At 45.6% G+C, this 24,230-nt stretch overlaps 1 protein-coding gene across 1 annotated transcript in view; it reads left to right on the forward strand.

The window, feature by feature from the left end:
* MARCHF4 (membrane associated ring-CH-type finger 4) overlaps window positions 1-24,230 on the forward strand; it is a 123,252-nt gene that overhangs the window by 88,806 nt on the left and 10,216 nt on the right. Inside the window, exons 2-3 of the mRNA XM_007959808.2 lie at window positions 5,532-5,687; window positions 10,316-10,508. Of these exons, the coding sequence (XP_007957999.1) occupies window positions 5,532-5,687; window positions 10,316-10,508 (349 nt within the window). The remainder of the gene's footprint in view (window positions 1-5,531; window positions 5,688-10,315; window positions 10,509-24,230) is intronic.

The raw sequence follows: 24,230 nt of genomic DNA on the forward strand, positions 1-24,230 counted from the left end.
CCAACCTTCCTTCCGAGGAGTGGCTAGTGGGTTTGAACCGCCAGCCGTCTGGTTAGCAGGCAAGTGTCTTAGCCACTATGCTACCAGAGCTCCCTCTGTTGAACTAAGCTGTATTTATTTCCCTGCTCAGAGGCAGAGAAGCCTGGCATCTGAATGGGTGGAATGGGAAGTCTTTGGCTTACCTGCTACTTCTATGGCAACCAGGTAACCTAAGGACTCCAGAAGCAGGTCTTTCAGATTGTGAGAGGAAAAAAATGAAGCAAATTCGCAATAAACAAAACAAAATCTTGAATGGAGAAACGGCTGGAGTCCTACACCTGCAGCTTTCTAGGTCATTGGCAGCATGGGAGAATCCATCCTCGTCCCCCACCCACCAGATCAGCCATGGCCAAGGGCTAGAAGGTTACCTTGTCTAGCCTCTAACATGGCCCTGTTGAATCCATTGGAGAGGCCTGTGCTCTTCTGTTCAGCTTTCCCAGAGAAGGGGGGATCCCCACGTGCTCTCAGCGTCTCCATAGTAACACAGGGGACAGTCCTGGGCTGGCAGTCAGGAGATCTACATTCTGGTCCCCAATCCACCTTAGAAGGATCAGTGTTCTTAGAAAGTTCTTTGATCTCAACCTGTCTCTGGACCTCAGTTGACCCTTAAGGCATTTCCTCCCTTCCTTACCTGACTGACCTTAGGGTGATAGTGGGGCAGTGATGGTTCATGGTAGAGTTCTCACGTTCCGTGAGGAAGAGCCAGGTTCGATTCCCAGCCAATGCACCTCCTGCATGGCCACCACTCATCTGTCAGTGGAGGCCTGCATGTTGCCAAGATGCTGGATAGGCTTTAGCAGAGCTTCCAGATGAAGATGGACTAGAAGGAAAGGCCTGGAGCAGTTACGGATTACCCAACCAGCAAGGTGCGCATGGGTTTACCTGGGCTTACTTACTAATCTGTAGCAAGGTGCTTACCTTGCTTGCTGGGTACTCTGCCCTGGGCCTGGAGCTGTAGTTCAGAAAATCAGCCAGCGCAAACACCATGGGTCACAACAGTCTGATCACAACAGATCATGAACATGGCTTGGGATTGGGGAGCGTTTTGTTCTGCCAACTTAAAGGCAGCTAACACCAACAGTGATAGTAGGAGAATAAAATAGAGAGGTGATAGGAAAAAACTATGAAATTGAAGTCATTAGAGGAGCTCTGGGAACATAGTGCCTAAGGTACTTGACTAACCAGAAGGCTGGCAGTTCAAACCCACCAGCCACTCCTCGGAAGGAAGGTTGGACAATCTACTTCCATAGTGATACCGCCTCGGAAACCCAAGGAGGGGTCGCTAGGAGTCAGCTCCGACTTGATGGCACATAACAACAACAACAACAGAGAAATGCAAGTTAGAATTGTAATATTTTAACAAGAGGACAGGCTTTTTGTCAAGCTTGTTGCATGCATGGTTCATTAACCCTTACAGACACCCCTGGAGGAGGTAAGAGTTACCAGCAACTGAAAGATGATGAAATGTAGCCTCAGAGAAGTTAAGAGACTTGCCCAAGTTTGCACAGCCCATAAAGAATAAAGAGGTATTCAAACCCAAGGAGTCTGCTTCCAAAGACCACACTCTTAACTACTTCCCATGCTGGATCTCATGGGGGCTGGGGGATTAGAGGAGATCCGCTTTTCCTTGCTTTAGTCATTCCCAGGGTGGTCTCCAGACCCAAAGCTCCCAGCTGATCATGGAGGAAGTGTCTGGTGCCCTTTGCATTTAATTAGCCCCTTTGATCTGCTCAGTTTGCTGAGCTCTGTAGACAGGAGCATAATAATCCTATAGGCCTGCCCAGTCGAGGGTGGGGTAAAGTCCTGATGAAGCTTTTGAAAAGCCCTAAACATTAAAAAGATTATGGCACTCCTCCCAAATGCACATCTAAAAAATACTAAATCATAAAATATAAAGCTTTCACAATCACCAAAGTTAAAATAGCTTCTTCCCAAATTTTTTTTTTTCTAAAATCCTAAATCTCTTTCTTCATCAATGGTCAATTTTTCTAACATTGTTGGTGTTCTTGCTTTCTAATAGTTGTGGTGCCCAAAGCAACTTCCTAAGTTCCTAAGTTTTTGAGTTGTCTAGCCCCAAGGAAATGTGTAGGGTTGTATTTGGACCAAACAAAGGACTCCAGGGGAAGCCATCCCCCAAGACTGGCCATGGACCAGGCAGTGGAAGGCTCCAGTGAGTCTGATTAGATCCCACAGCCCATTCAGAGCCAAATGCAGAGCCTGGGTCCTGTGATCATGTGTTCCAGTGAGTAGCTTCTACTGGCCCAGCCTTGTGGCTGCTGCTTGAGTAGCAAGGAGTGGAGCCTTTGCTGTCACTTGTCACAGTTGCCAGGGACCGGAAGTAATGTCTCCTACCTGATCGGCAATTTGACATGGCTGCTTAACAACCCGATTAATCAAACCCAGCTCACTCTGTTAGAATTAATGAGCCTAGGAAATGCTGCTTTGAATAATGAGGACTCTTTGCCCCTCCACCACCTCCCCCCACACACACTTCCTCTCCTTCCTTTCTCATACTCCATCAGTAGCCACTCAACACTAACGGCCTTTAGGCCTTGCTGTGTTTGTTGACTGCCCAGCACTGTGGGCTGGCCATGCCCCAGAGGAGCAAAGCCTCTTATTTATCAAACAGATGTGCAGCTATTCAGCCATCAGTGCTGGGCTGAGAGCCTTACTGCACTAGGCACCATGCTAGGCACTGGGGATACAAAGATGGACATAATATTGTCTGTGTGAGGGGGTCACAGTCTAGTGACCCAGACACGAATGGGGCATGGGCTATTATAGGGGGATATGGGAAGGGCTTGGAGGCACAGTGAAGTGGCCTGTTAATATTGGAGGAGCAGGATGGGGAACCATGGAGGGTTTCATGGGGGTGAGGCACCTGGGCGAGGGCCTAAGCATTTATGTACCAAGTCCATTCACTGCATATATTCATGGAGTGCCAGGCACTGGGCCAGGTGCTAGGGGTCCCAAGGTAAGAAGATGGATGAGGTTTCTGTTATCATGGAGCAGGGAGTCTTATTCTATTCCTTAGGACACTGCAGGAGACCTGAAGTCCAGGAACCTGAGTGGATACTTAATTCAGTTTTTCGTTTACTCATTTATCTTAGTTACCTAGATCTGCTGTAACAAAATATATCACAAGTGGGTGGCTTTAAAGAACAGCAATTTATTTTCTCACAGTGCAGGAAGTGAGAAGTCCAAATTCAGGGCATGTCTCTAGGGGGAGGGCCTTTGTCAGTTCAGCTTCTAGCTGCTGCCGACAATCCAGCAATCCTTGGTGTTTTGGGGCCTGTAGATGCATCTGCCCTTTGGGTCTGCCTTCATAGAGTGTCTTCTCTGTGCACACACATGTGTGTGTGAATTCTGCTCTTTTTATAACTCAGAAATGATTAGGTTTAGAATCCACTCCACTGTGGTATGACCCCATTAACAAAACAAAAGAAAAACCCTATTTCCAAACAAGGATCATATCCACAGATATCGGGGCTAGGACTTCAATACATATTTCTGGGGGGGGGGGGCACAATTCAACCCAGAACATCATTTTAACACAAAAATTTGTTGAATTACTTTGAGTGAAGGGGAGGCACTAGAGAAATGGGTGCAGGGCTTCTCTGGTGGCCAGACAGCATAGGACAGATCATTAAAATGAGGTGTGAGTGCTCTAACAGGGAGATGCCATGTAACTCAGCACAAGACACTCAGAGATAATGTGGAGCTCAACCTGTAGAAGTCAGGGATGACTCCCTGTAGGAGGTGACACTGGAAGCATGCTGAAGAAAGAGCAGCAGTTTGACAAGTAGGAAAAAAAAAAAAAAGCTCATTGGCATGGAGTTCATAGTGACCCTATAGGACAGGGTAGAACTGTCTCATAGAGTTTCCAAAGTTGTAAATGTTTACAGAAGCAGACTGCCAAATCTTTCTCCCACAGAGCAGTTGGTGGGTTTAAACTCCTAACTTTTTGGTTAGCAACAAAGTGCTTAACCATTGTGTCACCAGGGCTCCTCTTGACAAGGTAGACCTAACCCAGGCCCAAGCGAGATCCTTGAGTGATATGTGCTAAAGTGGAAGGGAGAGATGATTCCATTCACCTTGGAAAGAAAAGGCTGGCTCTCCAGTCTGGAGCAAAGAACATGACAAATATACAAAAGGAGATACGTATCTTATAGGTCAGGAGCTCCTACACTTGCTTGTTTGAAGTTGGAAACAAGGAGTAATTTTCTTAAAGGGGAAATCCCCAAATTAGCAGGCACATGACTCAATGGCCATTTTCCCAACACACCAGCTTGGGGCCCAGAGGTTGGGGCTATGCATGGTGTCTCTTGGGTCACTTGATAAGAGTGAGGCAGAAGAGCCATATCCAAGATAAATGAGTCAAGTGGAGCCATAGGCATCGACACTCGGAGAAAAGATGGCTGTGAGCAAGGCCAGAAGGGAGCATGGGTTAGGGAGGCCCAATGGCAAGTCTCTGGCAAAGTCAATGAAAAAGCTGTGTGGGTCAGGATTTAGCTAGCCAGGACAGACCTGGAGCTAGGAGGGGGCTAGAAAACAGACAAGTGTGAGGGGAGATGAGCCAGTGAGGATCATGGGGGCATGTTAGGGCCACCAGGTCAGATTGAGCAGGAAGCAGAGAGCCAGGCCTCAGTCATGGTCATCTGGAGACTGAGCCCAACTCTGCAGTCCACTCACAAGAGGCCTCAAATACTGACATCACCCAGTTCAGCCAAGTTCCTTGCCTTCCTGTTTCCAATTTCTGGGCTGGCTTTCCCAGTCACTCCTAGCCAGGTCACAGGATCCAGGACTTGAGGGAGCCTCTGCGTCCCCAGATTCAGGCCTGCTGCTTCCCAGCCCACTCACCAGGCTGGACCCTGGGCTGGGAGGCTCCACAGAGGTGACCTGAAGGCTTGAGACCAGAGCACCAAAAACAGCAAAATGGTTCTCATGTTAGATTCTTCAAACCTGAGTTCATTGTTGACAGTTGACTATTGGGAGCTTTTATATGAAACTTCCTGCCTACAGCCCCACAGTTGGCTGGAGCTGATGGTGGCTAACCCCTTTAACCTGGGTGTGGGCTCTGCTGTGTTCACCCCAGTCCCCACCAGCTGGCTCCCCTCACAGTGCTCTCTGGTCCTTGAGTTTAAGACCCTTGGCCAGGCCTTTAAAGAGAAGACCACCCAAGCTTACACCTCCTTTGGACAACATAGGGCTTCCACTGAAGTCAATGGCTCATTTCCACAGACACCCTAGGACTTGGGCGGCGCAGGAATGACTGCCCTGGTTTCAGAGAAGGAGGCCAGAGCTCAGGGCTGTTAGCTGAGCTGAGTGAAGGTGTTTGATTCAGACGTCGAAGCCCTGGCACCCAGGTCTTCTCCCACCGGCAATGCTCTCCTGGCAAAGCCCGAGGCCTGGTTGTGGGTGGTGTGGTCTGGCCATCCACACCCACAGCCTCTGGGCCCCGGGCCTCACCGCCCTGTGCTGTCTTCCTGCAGGGGGAGCTGCTGAGCCCGTGCCGCTGCGACGGGTCGGTCAAGTGCACGCATCAGCCCTGCCTCATCAAGTGGATCAGCGAGCGGGGCTGCTGGAGCTGCGAGCTGTGCTACTACAAGTACCACGTCATCGCCATAAGCACAAAGAACCCTCTGCAGGTACCGCCTGGGACTGCCCGGAGGGGGCGTCGGGGCTGGGGTTGCCCAGGTGGCCGGCTTTCCGGCCGCCGGCAGTTTATGGAAAAGGAAGGAGACCGGCCAGGGTGGCAAGCACTTGGGTTGTTGACCCGCGCGGGGAAGGGGATGAGGGACATTTTTCTCGTTCTCTTAAGCTCTGGCAAGTAGAGGAGAAAAGACTGGGGCAAAGTGAGGGAAATGTCTACAGAGAGAAAGAAACGGGGAGCGTCAGATGGAGAGGGAATAAATGAGCTACAGAAAGAAGGAAGGAAGGAGAGAAGGAAGGCAGGAAAGAGTAGGGCTAGGGCAAAAGCAGGGGAGGGATGAGAAGGCTAGAGATAAGACAGGGGCTGGAAGAGAAGGAGTCAGGAGGATACTCAACAGTGCTTCTCAAACTTCAATGTGCATGTAACTTAACTGGGAGGCGCCCTGGTGGTGCACTGGTTAAAGCACTCAGCTGCCAACCGAAAGTTCATCAATTTGAACCCACTAGTTGCTCTCGGGGAGAAACATATGGTAGTCAGCTTCCATATAGATTTACAGCCTTGGAAACGCTTTGAGGCAGTTCTACTCTGTCCTGCAGGCTCGCTGTGACTTGGAATTAACTGGACGGCAGTAAGTTTTTTGGTTTTAACTCACCTGGCATCTTGTCAAGGTGCAGATCATCATTCAGTAGGTCTGGCGTCAGGCCTGAGATCCTGCCTTTCTAGGAAACTATGGTGATGCTCATGCTGCTGGTCCCTAGGCCACACCTTGAGTGACGAGGGACAGAGAGAAAAATGGAGGAGAGACAGGAGAGGGAGGCAGAGAAAGAAAAACAGGCAAGAAGAGAGAAAGGGAGGGGAGAGAATGTGGAGGACTGCTGTGACGGGCAAGGGCAGGACAACTCGGCGGGGTGTGGGAGCCTGCCACGCAGACGCAGATGGGGCTGGAGCTGCCCCCACTCCACCCTGCCTTGGCACGTCCATCATCCCGGAGGAGATGGCACCACCCTCATCAATCCCCCCCACTACACAGCCCTCCTTGCAAGGTGTGCATACACACACACACACACACGTAAAGTGATTGCTCCTGAAAATACCTCTGCATATGCACGATCAGCCAATTAAGCAGCCTCAAGATCAATTAGCCAGTACTCTGGTGGGGATGCTTCAGCTGCTGGCACAGTTGTTTCTCTCCTCCTCTCCGAGGGAGGGAAGAGAGCCCATAAGAACCGGGTGACTTGGTGCTAGGGGGTGAGGTCTTTTGTGGAGGGGCACCTGGAGCTGCAGTGTCCGGGGTGTTTCATTTCAGACCCACCGAAATAAAGTTCTCAGCATGGTAGTTCCAGAATCAAGTATATGAGTGTGTGTGTGTGTGTGTGTGCACGTGCATGTGTGTACGTGTGTTGGCCACTCTGGTTCTCTGCAAACCATAGCCAGGCAGATTTTTGAAAGTGGCATTAGAAGTCCCAGGCACCTGAGCCATGTAGATGGTGTATCAAGGGGTCAGGATTACAGGTGCCTCCCCTGTCCACCGCTTCCATCTTTAGTCCTCATTTCAAGATCTTGAGATGTCTTAAAATAGCAGTGTTCTGAGACAGCTGAGTCCATGTCCTCTGGGGCGTGAGCAGAAGTCTGGGCGTCTTAGCCCTCCCTTTCCTTTTCAGCTGACTCAAGCCTCTGGAAAAGGTCAGATCCTCAACCCCCAAGCCCACTCCAAAATGCCTCCAAGAAAGCAAACATCTGCCCGTGTCTCATAAAATGAAAAACCATTTTGGAATAACTTTTTCCTGAGGGGAAAGAAAAGAAAAGGATGGTCTTACAAGAACAGTAAGCAAATGGCGGTGTTGGCAGTATTGATGTGTTAGTTTATTCTTAAGCTACCACCGTGTCTTTAACTGTGAGTTTCTAAACACTGAGGACTCCCTCTGGTTCTATTGCTCCTTCAAGTGCCTGGGTGTATGCTCAGTAAACACCATTTCATTTCTCCAGATAGCACCAGAAAAGGAAGTAGTTTGGACAGAAACGGTGTTGTGCAGTTGTGGCCAAAATTGTCCCAATTGTGTATCCTGGGCTCTTGAGGCCTGGCCAAGGATGAGACAGGAACCCACTGTTCAGCTGTAGTGGGACAACTTCTCCAAAGTCATACATGGTATGTTAGGGGCAGAGCTCTCTAGAATCCAGTCACCTGCCTCCTGTCTCCACGTTCCTTCCCAGTGCAGGGGATTAAACATCTCCCTTTGTGCTCTTCCCCATTTGTGTAGCGATTCAGTCTGCTTCTTGGGCGCTGCAGGACAGGAGTTCACACGTCCGAGTAGCTCGATGCTCCTGGTCTTCCTGCTGGGATGGGAATCTCTCTTGGAATGAAGCTCTGGGTATCTGGTGGTGACGGAACCTGGTGCCTCTGTGACCCCTCTCCCCTTGCCAGCCTTCCTGTGAGATTTCAGAGCTCTCTTGCTCTCTGCCCTGTCCATACAGTTCTTCTGCCCCCACCTCTGAGGAGCCTCATGTGGGGCAGACAGGAAGGCAGACTTGCCCACAGCACACCCTCTCATCCCTTCCTCTATGCTTCCCATTGTGCTCAGGGGTGCCATTTAAGTTCTGCATGTGGGTTGGGGATCAAGGGGGACTTTCTATATTTGGAATTTTTGAGGTCTGGAGGAGCAGGAAGAGACAAGGGGTTATTGGTGCCTTGAAGGTAGAACCAAAAATCTCAGTCAGGAGCCCTCATTATAGACAGTGGGACAGATCCCAGAAAACCCATTTGATGTACACGAGAAGCCTGAATGATTAGGCCATCATTGGTAAAATTCCTTTGCTGTGTGTAACCCTAGGCTGGGTTGGAAAATATAAAGGCCCAATTACCTGTAATAGGATGCTATCTGTTTAATTGCATGTAAAGGCTGATGGTCTACATTGAGACCAGCAGTTGAGATGTTTTGTATGGTCACCATTCCTCAGGGGTCCCTGATCAGTCCTGGCTGGAGCCAGAATCAGTGCTTCTATTTCTGGGCATTGAGCACATAGCAAGGAGCCCCCTGTTCATAGATAGACAGCAGTCCACGTTTCCTTGTATTTAGGCTGAAATGCCTTCCTTTGAGGGTGTTTTCTGTAGGGTGTTGTGCAAACCCTTCCAGTTTGGAGATTGTCCTTCCCGCCACCTTCCCAGATTTGATCCTGTCAATCCCCTGCTTAAAACTCTTCAATAGCGTCACACTCTTAGGACAAAGTCCAAAATCTGTACATGTTCTACAAAGTTCCTTGTGGTCTACCCACTTATCTTTCTAGCTGTCTACCCCAAAGTCCCTTTTGCTCTCTCTGCTCTACCCACTCTGGTCTTCCTCCAGGTTTTTGTATTCACTATGTTTCCTCCTGCCACAGGACCTTTGCACATGCTATTACCACTGCCTGGAGCCCTCTTTTTCTTGTCTCTTTGCTTAGTAAACTGTTACTTACACATCCTAAAGAGCTCAACTCTAGCATCACTTCCTCTGGGAAGTCAAGCCCTCTTGTCATAGACTTTCACAGCACCATGGTATCCCTTTCTTCCCTCTGGTGAATTGTAGTCATGAATAATTATTTGGTTATCTGTGTTGCTACCAGACTGCAAACTCTATTAGAGAAGGAACTGTGTCTGTTTTATCTTACTGCTTTATCTCCAGCACCTAGCACAGTACCCAGCACATAGAGAATATATGTTTTTTGATAAGTGCATGAATAAACCCCAAACTAGAATCCAACTCTAGATTCATTGAAGCCTGGACTTCCTGAGCCAGCCATGGAATCATAAAATTTCGGAGTTAAAACTCTCTCACACCCCGGCCTTCAACCCATCCATCAATACTGCTGTTTGTACAGTGGTACAGTGGTTAAGGCCTTTGGCTGCTAACCAAAAGATCAGTGATTTGAAACCACCAGCTGCTGTGCAGAAGAAAGATGGGCAATCTATTTCTGTAAAGATTTACAGCCTTGGAAACCCCGTGGGGTCACTGTGAGTCAGAATTGACTCAATGGCATTGAGTTTGGTTTTTTGGTTTTTCTATTAAATTTTTTTAAAAAATGAAATCTCATTGTTCTTATAAGCTTAGTAAATTATACACCGTTTTTCTTATCTCTCTCCCATGCTCTGTGTCCCCTCCTCATGTACTGAATTTATAATCTTTGCATGTATATTAAATGGTTTGCTAGGTATTGTAGAAAATAAGGAAAAGAAAGGTCTATGCCCTCTCAGCACATATTGGTGTTAAAATAGACAGGGTTTATCTGAAAACAATATTCTGCAGCCCTGGAACACCACCCTCACTAGCTCAGCGTTTTTATTTTCTCCTTCCCATTTCTCTCTATATATCATAATTAAGTATAAAGGCCTTCCCAGCCCTGCCTGCCCAGGACCTATTCCCTATAATGACTTCTGATCAACTGGTATAATTAAGGTAGGTTTAATCTGTATCAGAGGCACAATGTAAAACTCAGAGACTTGCAAAAATATCCCTTGAATCACAAGTTTGAGAGCCCTGGTTGAAATCCTAAACCAGATGTGAACAGTTAAAGTTGCAGAAGAAAGAGGGAAGGTAGAAATGGGGTGAGGGTGTCCAGTCAACAGCTAACCTGCCATTCCTCTCTCCCCAGTGGCAGGCCATCTCTCTGACAGTCATTGAGAAGGTTCAGATTGCAGCCGCCATCTTGGGTTCTCTCTTCCTCATCGCCAGTATCTCTTGGCTCATCTGGTCGACCTTCAGTCCCTCGGCAAAGTGGCAGCGCCAAGACCTCCTCTTCCAGATCTGCTACGGGATGTATGGCTTCATGGATGTGGTGTGCATAGGTGGGTCTGGGTGCTGGTCTTATGGAAAATGGGGAGCCATGTGCTTTTGAGCTGGATGGGATTCCCCCTCTCAGCCCCCACAGGAAGTTGAGCTGGGCCAAAGCAAAAATGGCATCAGGCTTGAGGACTCTGAGCTCAGGAGACAGTGACTTAGATTTGAAGGGTGGATGGGGGTGGAGGCAGGGCAAAGAGAGAAGAGCCAAATTTCTCCCAAGCAAATCTCGCTTGCCTAGTTGAAGAAAAGGGTAAGAGGCATGCCTCTAAGATTTAAGAAAGGCCACCGGTCATCTGTATATCTCAACAGGATAGAAGGGCACTTTCCTGTTTTCTCCTCCAAGGCTACCAAGAGATGCCTGTACATTTAAGTCCATTCTCTTCAGAGCAAAATGCATGAAAATGGCCATGATGACTGCCCCCTTTTTTTTCCTTTAGCTTTCCATAAGCCCCTTCTAATGCCAAAGATTTCTCTACTCTAGTGGTTTTCAAACAGAATGTAGTCCTGGGGTTCCATACAGAGCTTAAGAGTGGAAAATTGGATGCTGCATGGGCAGTTTTGAATCTTCACCCTGCTTCATCTGAACTTCTGTATTTTTATCTATTTACACATATTTCTGTTCCAGGTAAGATTTTACTTAAGTAGTTTGAGAAAAAAGTTGGAAATCCATTGCTTTGGTTCCTGCTTCTTCCCTTATCCTACTCCCCAAATCTGTAGTCCTTCTCTCTTCTGTCTTGTTCGATTGGTTTGAGGAAGCCTAGGTTTATTTGTTGTTTCTGCAGATGATGTAGCTGTTCACTCAGAAGGCCTGGTTCAGTGAACTGAGGAGGTAGGGGAATGGACCTGGTTTTCTCTGAGCTTAAGCACTGGTCACACATCCTAACCTGGAACTCTCCTCAGGCATCAGTCCTAGCAGCACTAGCATTCCAGTCATCTCTGGGCATTAGTTTGTGTCTTATATCAAACACGCCACATTGCCCTGTTTGACAGGCAAACATTTATTAGTATAGTTTGTCTGGTGTGATGCAGATGGGAGTTTCCTTGGGGTCCTTTAATAGTGGGAATCAGAGAGGCCTAGAGACTTATGTACTGATCCCAGCAGCCAGACAGCAGTGATGCCAGAAGTTGTGAAATTGTCTAAGCCATCTTGTTGCCTCTCTATGCTAGCTTTCAGCTATAGCACTTCAGCCGTGAGAAAACAGACTGCACAGGTTGGGAGGATTGTGTGTGAGAGAGGGCTGAGAGCAGGAGGAATATGACATTGAGGCATGCTAATTGACTCCTCTCTCCCACCAAACTCCCTTCCCACCCCTGCTGAGGCCTGAGTGATTGATGCCAAAATCCAGGTGTGTTTCCATATGGAAGTCTATGGCTCTGGCACAGAGGTGGGAAGCAATGGAGGGCCTTCCTAATGGAACCCCTCTAGCTGCCCTTCATTCTCTTTCAGGCCAGCTTTAGGTCAGTCCCTGATGTGCCCTTCTATGAGGCATGCTTCCAGTCATGTGGTGTGTTAGTCAGCTTTGGCTGCAATAACAAAGAACTCCAAAGTCATACTTCCTACGATATTTATTTCCCATTCATGGATCTGTAAGATGGCGCTGACTCTGCTGGGCTTCTGGCTGTGGGTTGGATTCAGGCCTGATCCAAGTATCTCCTCATGCTGGGACCCAGGCTGAAGGAACAGGGACAGGTGTGCTGTTTTCCTGCCAGAGTGCAAGAGCACAAGAGGGATGGCGGGGTCCTGCAGCCTCTCAAACCTTCTTCCCAGATCTGGCATACTGACTCTTTGCTCACAGTCCATTGGTCAACATCAATGGGGTAGTGGGACAAGGAAGTATTATACTCCTTCCCAAGGTGGAGGAGCAGCAAAAATATTTGCTGAACGGTAATACCGTCTACCACTCATGGCTTCATAGATTTAAAGACAGAGAACTGGACACAGAGGAGACTGAACAAGTGACCATTACAACTCATTCTGCAGTTGAGAGACCTGGGGCTCAGAGAAGGCAAATGATCTGTTCAAGGTCACTCAGCTTATTAGTGGCAGAGGTGGGGCTAGAAGCAAGGTGTCTGGACTCACAGTCCAGTGCTCTTTCCATTAGCCCTCTTCATCAGACGGTAGGAGTCCCATGGCATCACTTATGGGACAACCTCTGGATGTCACTTGTGACTTAGATTATACTTGGGCCCACTAATTAGAAGAGCCCTCACAAACAGGGCTGCTTGCTATGGCTCTCAGCTACCCAGAACACCCACTCTGGCCTGCCTAGAGCTCTGTCCTGCTCATAGTGGCTGGCCTCTGAGTAGGACTTTGGTCACCATCTCCTCCTCTGTCTCCTTCTTGGCTCCTTTCTATCTGCTTACATCTATCTTTAATTCTTTCTCCTTTCATATGCATGTGGCATTCAGTACCTCCATTTCTGGGAGAAGCAGAATTGACTCATTTATTGAGAGTTTTGCTTTCCTTTCTTCCCTAATTTTAGGAAAATTTAGTTTCCCAACATGCAAAGCCACACCATGATCTATCCATTCTGCTCTGATAAGCCAGTGACTGCTTGGAGATGGCCATTGTATGGGGGGGTGGTGGATACACAGGGACCCTAGCTGCTTTTGGTGCCACCCAAAAACGTTCAGTAATATTTACATTTAGACTGTTTCACATTGAAGGAGCTCAGACTGTGCTATCATTTTTTGTTGTTAATTGCTGTTGAGTTGACTCTGACTCACAGAGAACTTACGTATAATAGAACAAAATATTGCCTGGTCCTGCGTCAGCTTCATGATCATCGGTCCGGTTCAGTCCATTTTAAAAATTGTAATTGGAGCTAATTTAGTTTCATAGTGTGCCCCTGGGGGCAAGGATTCTTCTTCTCATTTCTCAGATCAGGAAACTGAGGCTGAGGGATGTGTCATAGGCTCACTCAGGCAGCAGTGTGGGGCTCTCAGGCCAGTGTTTCCCTAGGAATGTCTTCCATGGGAGAAAATGCTGGAGGCAAAATGAAATGGAAGTAATAAGTGATCTAGCGAAGAGAGTGGGAGGTGAAGGGCAGTAGCTAGAATCCACAGATTCTTGTGGTAGTTGGAAGCAGCAGTGATAATGGTAGTGGTTAGGGTGAAATTCAGATATCAGTCACTTGTCCTCTGCAGTGTTTTAATCAGTAGGGGGAAAATAAATACAGCACTGACATAAGTGGGTACAAAAGTATCAGAGTTTTAGGGGCAATACAGAGGGAGATCCAGGTAGAGCCTGCAGTGGCCACCATGGCTGTCAACTAAACAGTCAGATCCAGGACTAGCAGAAACCATTCTTAGCATCAGATCCACTTAGAGGAATGAAGGACAGGAACTGCAGCCAGCAGCAAGGTGGGCCAGGCTTCCCTCTCCAGGGAAGTCCTCATAGCAGTACAGAACCTGGTCTAGTGAGAATCTCTGGGTTCCAGATGATAGCTCAGGTGCAAGAAGATGAGACCTACAACAGTGGGTGCAGGGTCCACCTTCACATAGCTTCCAGGGTCCCTGCAAAAGTCATTCTAAGTTACAGGAATCACTCTACTCAGGAAAGCGGGAAGCCATGGCCTTCCTCCAGACATTCAAGGTCAATCTGCCAGTCAGGGGTTAGCTCCAACATAGGCCTTATTGTAACACAGGTGACACTCCACCATCATCAGATTTCCAGGAGAAAAGAGCCAGAAGGCCAACCCAGGGTCCAATTTGTTCTGAGAGGAAAAAGGATCTCTCACCTCTCACCTACAGGCCTCCTGTATCCATCTGTGAACTTGGATGTGTGGACCACACAGACCAATTTATCCTAACAATGAAAGACAGAGAAGCTGGAACAGATAACAGAGATCTGATTTGTCTTATCAGAAGGCACCATGTGGTCTTCTTACTGTATAAAGAAGGAAAACACAAGCATGAGAACCACAGGTGGCATCTCTCTTACATTTGAGGCACTCATTTGTTTCTAAACTCAATAAATTCACTTACTCCTATGGGAAGGGTAAAGTTTCCCTCCTAGAAATGCTGATGGAATGGAAGAAGATAATGGGAAAGAGTGGGAAGAAGAGAAGGTCCCCACCAGACAGTGGGTTGGATGGGATGATGGAAAAAGTGTGTGTTCTCAAGAAATACAAAAAAATGTTGAATGAAAGAATACATATCTTTATATATATATGTACACACACACATAGACCCAAGTTCCTTGGATGATATCTTAGGCTGGGTTCTCTAGAGGAAAAAACCAATGAAACATGTATATGTAACTATATATAAGATTTGAACACCAGTAACCGAATACCACACAAGTTGTGGGATGACGTAAAGGACATCATACATGAAGAAAGCAAAATGTCCTTAAAAAGACAGGAAAGGAAGAAAAGACCAAAATGGATGTTGGAAGACACTCTGAAACTTGCTCTTGAAAGGAGAATAGCTAAAGCAAATGGAAGAAAACAGAAGATGTCAAAGGGCAGCTCAAGAAGAAAAGTAAAATATTATGAACATCAGAGTTGGAAAGTTAAAGAGGAAGACCCTCAGCATTTGTCAGGCTGAAAGAACTGAAGAAAAAATTCAAGCCTGAAGTTGCAATATTGAAGGATTCTATGGGCAAAATATTGAACAATGCAGGAAGCATCAAAAGAAGATGAATACAGAGTCATTGTACCAAAAAGAATTGTTCAGTGTTCAGTCATTACAAGAGGTAGCATATGATCAAGAACTGAGGGGATTAAAGGAAGAACTTTAAGCTGCACTGAAGCAACTGGTGAAAAACAAGGCTCCAGGAATTGACGGAATAGCCATTGAGCTGTTTCAACAAATAGATGTGGTGCTGGAGGTGCTTACTCATCTATTCCAGGGAATTTGGAAGACAACTACCTGGCAAACTGACTGGAAGAGATCTATATTTGTGCCCTGTCCAAAGACGGCAAACATCATAATGCAGAAATTATTGAGCCATATAATTAATATCACAGGCAAGTAAAATTTTGCTGAAGATAATTCATAAATGAGTGCAGCAGTACATCTATAAGGAACTGCCAGAAATTCAAGTGAGATTCAGAAGAGGGTATGGAACAAGGGATATCATTGCTGATGTCAGCTGGATCTTGACTGAAAGCAAAGAATACCAGAAAGATGTTTACCTGTGTTTTATTGACTATGCAGAGGCATTCGACTGTGTGGATCATAACAAATTATGGACAACATTGCAAAGATTCGTAATTCCATAACACTTAATTGTGCTCATGAGAAACAGGTACATAGACTAAGAGGCAGTTGTTTGAACCAAACAAGGAAATACCTGTGTAGTTTAAAATCAGGAAAGGTGTATCTGGGTTGTATCCTTTCATCACACTTACTCAATCTGTATGCTGAGCAAATAATCCAAGAAGCTGGAGTATATGAAGAAGAATGTGGCATTAGGATTGGAGGAAGACTTATTAACAATCTGAGAGATGCAGATGGTACAACCTTGCTTGCTGAAAGTGAAGAGGACTTGAAGCACTTACTGATGAAGATCAATGACTACGGCCTTCGGTATGGATAACAGCACCTCGACATAAAGAATACAGAAATCCTCACAACTGGACCAATAAACAACATCATGATAAATAGAGAAAAGATTGAAGTTGTCAAGAATTGCATTTTACTTGGATCCATAATTAATGCCCATGGAAGTAGCAGTCAAGAAGTCAAATGATGTATTGCCTTAGGCAAATCTGCTGCAAAAGACTTCTTTAAAGTGTTAAAGAGCAAAGATGTCACTTTGAAGACAAAAGTGCTCCTGACCCAAGCCATGGTATTTTCAATAGCCTCATTTGCATGTGAGAGCTGGGCAATGAATAAGGAAGACAGCAGAAGAATTGATGCATCTGAATTGTGGTGTTGGTGAAGAATACTGAGTGTACCATGGACTGGTAGAAGAATGAACAAATTTGTCTTGGAGGAAGTACAACCAGAATGTTCCACAGAAGCGAGAATGGCCAGACCTTGTCTCTTATATTTGGGTCATGTTATTAGAAGGGACCAATCCCTTCTAATAGAAGGATACTGTGCTTGGTAAAGTAGAAGGTCAGCAAGAAAGGGGAAAACTCTCAAGGAGATGGGTTGACACAGTGGCTACAATGGTGGGCTCAAGTGTAGCAGTGATTGTGAGGATGGCACAGGACTGGGCAATGTTTCATTCTGTTGTACAGAGGTTTGCTATGAACCAGAACCCACTTGACAATAACTAACAGCAACTACAACATAGAATTCAAGGAAATTACAACTAACTGCAACATAGAATTCAAGGAAATGGCTCACACAGTTGTGGAGGGTGATAAGTTCCAAATCTGTGGGTCAGGTGTCAGGCTGGAAGCTTCTCCTGACTCATGTGGTTGCAGGGGCTGACAAACCCAAAATTGGCCAGTCAGACAGCAAGCTGCTGGCTCACAGACCTGTAAGAACTGACAAATCTTAAAATCTGTAGGTCAGATAGTAGGCTGCTGGCTCACAGGGCTGAGGGAATGGTGAATCCCCAAATCTGCAGGTCAGGTGGAGGCTGCTGGCTCACATCCCAAGAACCAGAGGTCAGCAAAAATGGGGAAGATGGATTGACAGTGGCTACGACGATGGGCTCAAGTACAGCAACAATTGTGAGGGTGGTGCAGAAGTTGGATACAGGATCTGGAGAGCAAGAGAACCTTGCTGGAACATCCATTTATATCGGATGCATTCCACACCCTTAGAAAACTCCTCTTACAACTAATGGGCTGAGCATATCAATCACATCATGGAGCTGATTACATTGTATTACATTATGGAAAAGCAATCAGTCCAACACCAAACCACTGAGAATCATAACCTAATCAAGTTGACACATAACATTAACCATCACAGATGGATGGAGCAACATAATACCTGGATACAAGTTTATCATCAGGAGGAACGAAAATGAGTATAGCCCTGTGTTAGCTCAAAAGGCTTACTAAGGAAAGGGGAATAAAACCATTTGCTATGATAACCCTTTGGTTTTTCTCTATTTTTCATGTATTAAGAACAATTTGTCTATTCCCTAAGACTATTAAATGACTTCAGATACTAAAGAATCTGATTGAACATAAAATGTGTAGATTTAACAAATGCTTAAAAGTATACTTACCTTTCCTATCAGGGTGATGTGCTGAAGGAAAGTTCGTGAGATTCAGAGGGACTTATGAGAAGAAGCTTCACTGGGAGCCAACTTGAGCTCAGCAGGTCTCAAGTGAATGAGGAGGCTGTAGAGTCTGGGACCTGGTCTGCTTGCTGCTCATGAAGCCACATGAGCCCCATCCATGGCTGTAACTACCTGGCTGGTCTCCAAGGGCCTCAGTAGTCAATGAGAAGATTTCACAGTGATAACTCTCAGAGAATGGCCTGTAGTTTTCACAAATGGATTTTGCCTGAAATAGTCACCAGGAAGGTCTGGGTTCTCTGTTTGATGCACCATGGGTTCAGTGTTGAGGACAATGGTTCTGGACTTGGTGATATCAAAGGGTTGTACATTCAGTGTTACGAGCTGCCTCTACAGAAGAAGCATCTCTTGATTTAGAGTCCCAATCACCTAGACCAATTCATGCCACTTTGAAAGTCAAGTATAAGTTTGTTCTGTGGACAGAACAAACCACCAAATCCCTGAAAGGATAGGGAGGAACTGAGAGAAGGTACAACAGCCCTGAAAGATAAGCAGAGTAATTTTTATGATCTATATTTTACAGGTGAAGAAAGAGTTGTGCTCTGGATCATACAGCTAAGCAAATGGCAGAGCTGAGGATTGGACCAAGTACCTCTGGCTCCAATTTCAGAGAACTTTCTACAGCCTATTTTATCGCTGATTGCTCTGTGAATTTGCAAATGCAGAGCTTTGAGAAGGAGGCAGGTTGAAAGAAAATTGGTCCAGTAATACCTTGACTCATAGGGTAACTGCTGGTAATTATCAGAAATTCAGTGAGCCCAGGTGCTCTCCTATTCTGTATCCAGGTTTTTAAGAGGTTAGCCATTGTTGCCCTTGCCTTATGTGCAAACAGTTAGTGCACTTGGCTGCTAATCAAAAGGTTGGCAGTTTGAGTTCACCCAGAGACACGTTGGAAGAAAGGTCGGGAGATCTATTTTCAAACACTTAGCTGTTGAAAACCTATGGAGCTCAGTTCTCCTGTGACACACACAGAGTCACCATGAGTCAGAATCTACTCAATGGCAACCAGTTTCACTTCTTTGGTAACTGGGCCTCCTGAAAGGTGGAGATCTGTGTGGATGGAAAGGTTTCTAATAACAAGGAGAATAAAGACAGATTGGGGTCAACAATAAGGTGGTTGAAGCCATGAGTTTTGATGAGATTACTGTGGAGGAGTGTTCAGAGAGTAGGTGGCTCAGGACAGAGGCCTGGGGAACATTAAACATTTATGAGGTAGATGGAGACAGAATGAGAAAAATCAGAAGGGACTGAGCCACATAACCCAGAGGAGAGAGTTCTGTCAGATTCTGTCATCCAAAGTACTGCCTCTAGAATCAAATAGGATCAGGTCTGGAACGGCCAGACCCATAGCCGGTGTTCCCTGATCAGGTGTCTTGCTGCCTAATGGTCTGGGGTAGCTTATTGATCAGTTTCTTACTAACCTTTGACCTTGACCAAGTTGCATAGCCACCTGGTGCTTCTGTTTTGTGTATTGGGATGATAATACTATCCTCAGAGAGTTGTTAAGAAGATTGACTAGAAGATGGTGCACGTAAAGTTATTGTTAGTTGCCATCAAGTCAGCTCTGAATCACGCGGACCTTATGTACAACAGAACGAAAAGTTGCCTGGTCCTGGTTCAGAAAGTTGCTATACTCAGTCACTGGTGTTTGAGTCTAATGTTGCAGCACAATGTCAATCCATCTGATTGAGGGTCTCCCTCTTTTTTGTTGACCCTCTACTTTACCATGTAAAGGAGGAGGCACTCATAAATATCCATGGCTAGCATAGGATGTACTTGATCAGTGAAAATTTCTCTCTCAATAAAAACCAAACAAAAAAAACCCAACCTCACTGCCATCAAGTCAATTCTGACTCAAAACGATCCCCATTGGGTTTCCAAGGCAGTAAATCTTTACAGAAGTAGATTGCTCCATCTTCCTTCTGCAGAGCAGCTGGTGAGTTTGAACTGCCAAATTTCTGGTTAGCAGTCAAATGCCTTAGGCATTGGGCCACCAAGTAAAAACCAGTTGCCATCAATTAGACTCATGGTGACCCCATGTGTATCAGAGTAGAACTTTACTCCATAAGGTTTTCAATGGCTGATGTTTTTGGAACTAGATCACCAGGCCTTTATTCTGACATGCCTGGATGGACTTGAACCATCAGCCTTTTGGTTGGCAGCCAAGTGCTTTAACCATTTGCACAGCCCATGGAGTCCTCCCTCTTAGTAGGCACTCAATACAGTTTTGCTGAAATTGTTGAATTCCAAACCCAATCATAGTCTGGATAGCCTGACCCTGTATTCTCACACAACTGAGGAGTGGCTGTTATTTGGACAGTGAGTTCTCTTGAAAGTTTTTGGTTCTCCCGCCAGTGTTCACTCAGTGAGAAGATCTGATTGCATCTAATGTCCTCAATGTACCGGCCTCCTCTTCTGTCATCTCTAATGACACTGTCTGCCACAGCAGAGAAGCTGACAGAACTTCCCAGCAAACAAATGGGGCATTCTCTGCTCCAGTGGGTCAAGTTATTAGGATTTAACAAGAGCAAATTAATTAAGGTCTTTGGCAACAAACAAATTTTTTTTTTTTTTTTAACTCCACAGACCCAAGAGATTTGGTCATCAAAAAGTAACCCTGCCAAAATGAGGACCTCATCCTCATCATGTTTGTTTTTTTTCCTTGTGACTGGAATGGGGTGGGGAGGGACAAAAGGAACGATTCTGAGATTGTTCTAAGGCTTAAAAACTGCTGTATATGATAATGATCAAAATTCTACAAACTTTGCCAAGCTTCCTGTATACAGTTCATTGTCTCTGGGTGGGGCAAACAGTTAAACACTCAGATATGAACCAAAAGGTTGGCAGTTTGAACCCACTCAGAGGCACTTCAGAAGACTAGCCTGGCAATTGACTTTTGAAAGGTCATAGCCTTGGAAACCTATGGGTGAGGGTGGGGCCAAACAAAACTCACTGCCATCAAATCAATTTCAACTAATAGTGACCACCATTGGGTTTCCAGGGCAGTAAATCTTTATGAAAGTAGATTGCCCCATCTTTCTTATGTGGAGTGGGTGGTAGGTTTGAACCTCCAACCTTCTGGATAGCAGTCAAAGGCCTTAGGCACTGCACTACCAGAGGTCCTGGTAGGGCATCAAGATCGTACAATCTTATTTTTTCCAACTTAATTTTAATTTGATTAACTAAAAAGAAATGTATGCAACCAACTTTCCTTACATTCTTCCCTCTTCCTTCCAGCTTGAAATGACCCACTTGTCAAACCTTTTAATTCCTGGGTTAGGAGACTTTGAAAATATGGGGAAGATGGCCTGGTGTAGTAGAAGAGACTAGGAGGAAGAAGATCTAGGTCTGAAGACCTAGGCCTTGAACAATCTATGTCCTCTCTCTTGACTTCAGTTTCCTCATTGATAAGATGAGAGAGTGTTGAACTTGATAACCTTTGTTATGGATGGAATTGTGCACCAAGTTTGTGTTGAAATCCTAATCCCTGTACCTGTAAATATGACCCTGTTTGGAAATAGGGGTTTTCTTCTGTTAATGAGGTCATACCAGTGTAGGCCAGTATGACCCACTCATTTCGATTACAAAAAAGCAGAATAGACACAGAAACACACATGGAGGGAGACAGACACCAAAGAATACCAAGGGCATCATGGAGCTTCTACTAAGGAAGGACCTCCCCCCAGGGCCACACCGGAATTCAGACCTCTAGTCTTTTGAAATGGGAGCAAGTAACGCTATGCTCTTTAAAACCACCCACTTGTGGTATTTGTATCATGGCAACACCTGGTAGCTAACACAACCTCCAAGGTCCTTCCAATTCTGACATTCTGGGATTTTGAATTTACTCCCATTGTGAGAAGACGTCACAACTGTCAGAGGCTGATGATTGTGACCGTGGGGCATTTCCAATAGTGTCGGCAACCCTGGCCAGGCCAAACAGCCGACACAATAAACGTTAACCATGTAAATGGACACGTCAGTGTTCTGTGATCTGCATGTGGTTTCTGAACCTCATCCCATCCACCTTGTCCCTATCCCTTAGCGATTCCTAGTGCTGGGCCACCTCCCTCCACCGCTGAGCTGCTGTATGCTTGGGGAGATGGGTATGACTAATTTGGAAGCAGACTCACCAAGTGAGCACTGTCCTCATCAAAGGAGACCCCTTGGGAAGTCATTCACTTATTCCAGATGTGCTGAGAGGGCTCAAAATAGTCTACAATACCTCTTGGGAATTGACTTGAGTGCTTGCCGCCCAGTCTAACAGATTCAGGAGTGGTGTATCTGGCCACTGATGGTGGATTTGTGGTTGGAGATAGCCCCGATCTAATAAATAGGGTGGATGTTCAAGCCAGCTAGTATATTTTGGGGACCCTACAAAGCACAGTCATCAACCCACAAACTGCTTTTCTCATGTGGCTCCTAATCTAACATTAGTTAAGACAATTCTAACTGCTATATATATATAAAATTAAGCCCCTAAATTCCAGTGGTTTAACATTCGAGAAGTTCCTGATCAGTGGGAGGTGTCCTTCACACAGAGATCCAGGCATCCAAGCTCCTTCTTCTTGAGGCTCTACAATCCACTTGGACTTTGGAGTCTTCTGCTTCCACTTAGTAGAAGATGAAAAAGAACATGTCCCCCTAACACACATTTTACCTGTTTCTTAAACCTTGGCTTAACTCGTACTCACATTTCATACCAGTCACCTGGCCCCACATGTGTGAAAAGGGCTGAAAACATAATTCCTCCCCAGTGACAACTGTATACTCTGGAAGGGATGTGTGCATATTGGTGGACAGTTCGCTATCTCTGTCACAGAAGGCCTGTCTCTCCCAATGAGAAAGTCCCAGAAATGTTCTGAGCTAGTATAGCCTGATAGAAAGAAATGCTCCAGTTCCCACGGGATCCTGATTTTAAAAGAGAAAATTCTTTATGGATTTAAAAGTTTCGGCATATTTCCTTAAGTAAACTCTCATAACTTTATAATAAACCCTTTAACATAAAGTCAGATGACACTTATTTAATAATAATAATAATAAAGTAACAAAACCCACTGCCGTCAAGTCAATTCTGACTCATAGTGACCCACATTGGGTTTCCAAGGTGGTGAATGTTTACAGAAGTAGATGACCTTATCTTCCTTCCATGGAGCAGATGGTGGGTTCGAACTGCCAGCCTTCTGGTTAGCAGTCACATGCCTTAGGCACTGCACCTCCAGAACTCCCTTTAATAAAGTAACAACTAACATTTATTATGTATTATGTATCAGGCACTGGGCAAAGTGCTTTAGGTGCATTATCTTATTTATTCACCACAACCCTTTGATGTAGTTATTATTATAATGCCCATTTTTTCAGATGAGAAGATTTCAGCTGAGAGTAAAATCATCCAAGGTTGTATAGTTGGAACTCAGTTCAGTCTGACTCCAAGCATCCTTAACCATTCTGTTATAACAATGTAATATATGTATTAAAAAACATATACTGCAAAATACATCTTGTTATGAATTCAGTAGAAATTGTTTACATATGTGTGTGTATGTATGTATATATGAGTGTGTGTGTGTGTGTGTGTATACGTACACACTCATGTTGTTGTTGTTGTTGTTGTTATGTGCCATCGAGTCAGACCCGACTCATAGCGACCCCTCCTTGGGTTTCCGAGGCAGTATCACTATGGAAGTAGATTGCCCCATCTTCCTTCCAAGGAGTGGCCGGTGGGTTTGAACTGCCAGCCTTCTGGTTAGCAGTCAAGTGCCTTATCCACTATGCTACCAGAGCTCCCTCATACACACATGTAATTTTTAAAATTATACTCCTCACCACCACTCACTATTTGGGGAAAGCACATGACATGCAGCATGGAGGTCTTAGGTCCTACAACCCTAGAAAAATGGCAACATGATGTTTCAGCTGAACCCAGGGCCACAACCCACTTCACATACAGGCTATGTGTCATCAGGCAGGACATTTAACCTTTCTGAGTTCAGTTTTCTCTACTGTAAAATGGAGATAGTATCACCTGCCTCATAGGATTTCTGTGAAAAGTAAAGGTTATATTTGCTTAGCCCTTTTAGGGTAACAGGACCTAGTAAGCTTTCAATAAGTATTAGCTATCATCATCATCCTCACCTTCATGATCACCACCACTAACACCACCATCAGCCTCATCTCATGATCATCATCATGATTATCATCACTGTCACCATCACTAGCACCACCATGACCACCATGCAGTGACACCACTCAGAGTGTCTAAAACATTCAGTGCTGTCAGTATCTGCCCAGATAGAGCTCTAAGCTTCACACAGAAACCCTTTTAGAAAAAAATCCACAGAATCCTGGAAAATCACAAACACACTTCCAGGAAGGAACCCTTCAATGACACCAATGCAGGGATATTTGAGGCTTCAAAATTTCTCTCTCCTACCAAGTCCTCCTGTGTTAAGCTCACGTTGCTTTAAAGAGTGTCAGCATTCTTCATGGTTTTCTAGCAGAGATCTTCTCATGA

This window comes from Orycteropus afer, unplaced genomic scaffold (genome assembly GCF_000298275.1).
Source record: "Orycteropus afer afer isolate SDZICR_OR568_19922 unplaced genomic scaffold, OryAfe1.0 scaffold00002, whole genome shotgun sequence".
Taxonomy (NCBI): domain Eukaryota; kingdom Metazoa; phylum Chordata; class Mammalia; order Tubulidentata; family Orycteropodidae; genus Orycteropus; species Orycteropus afer.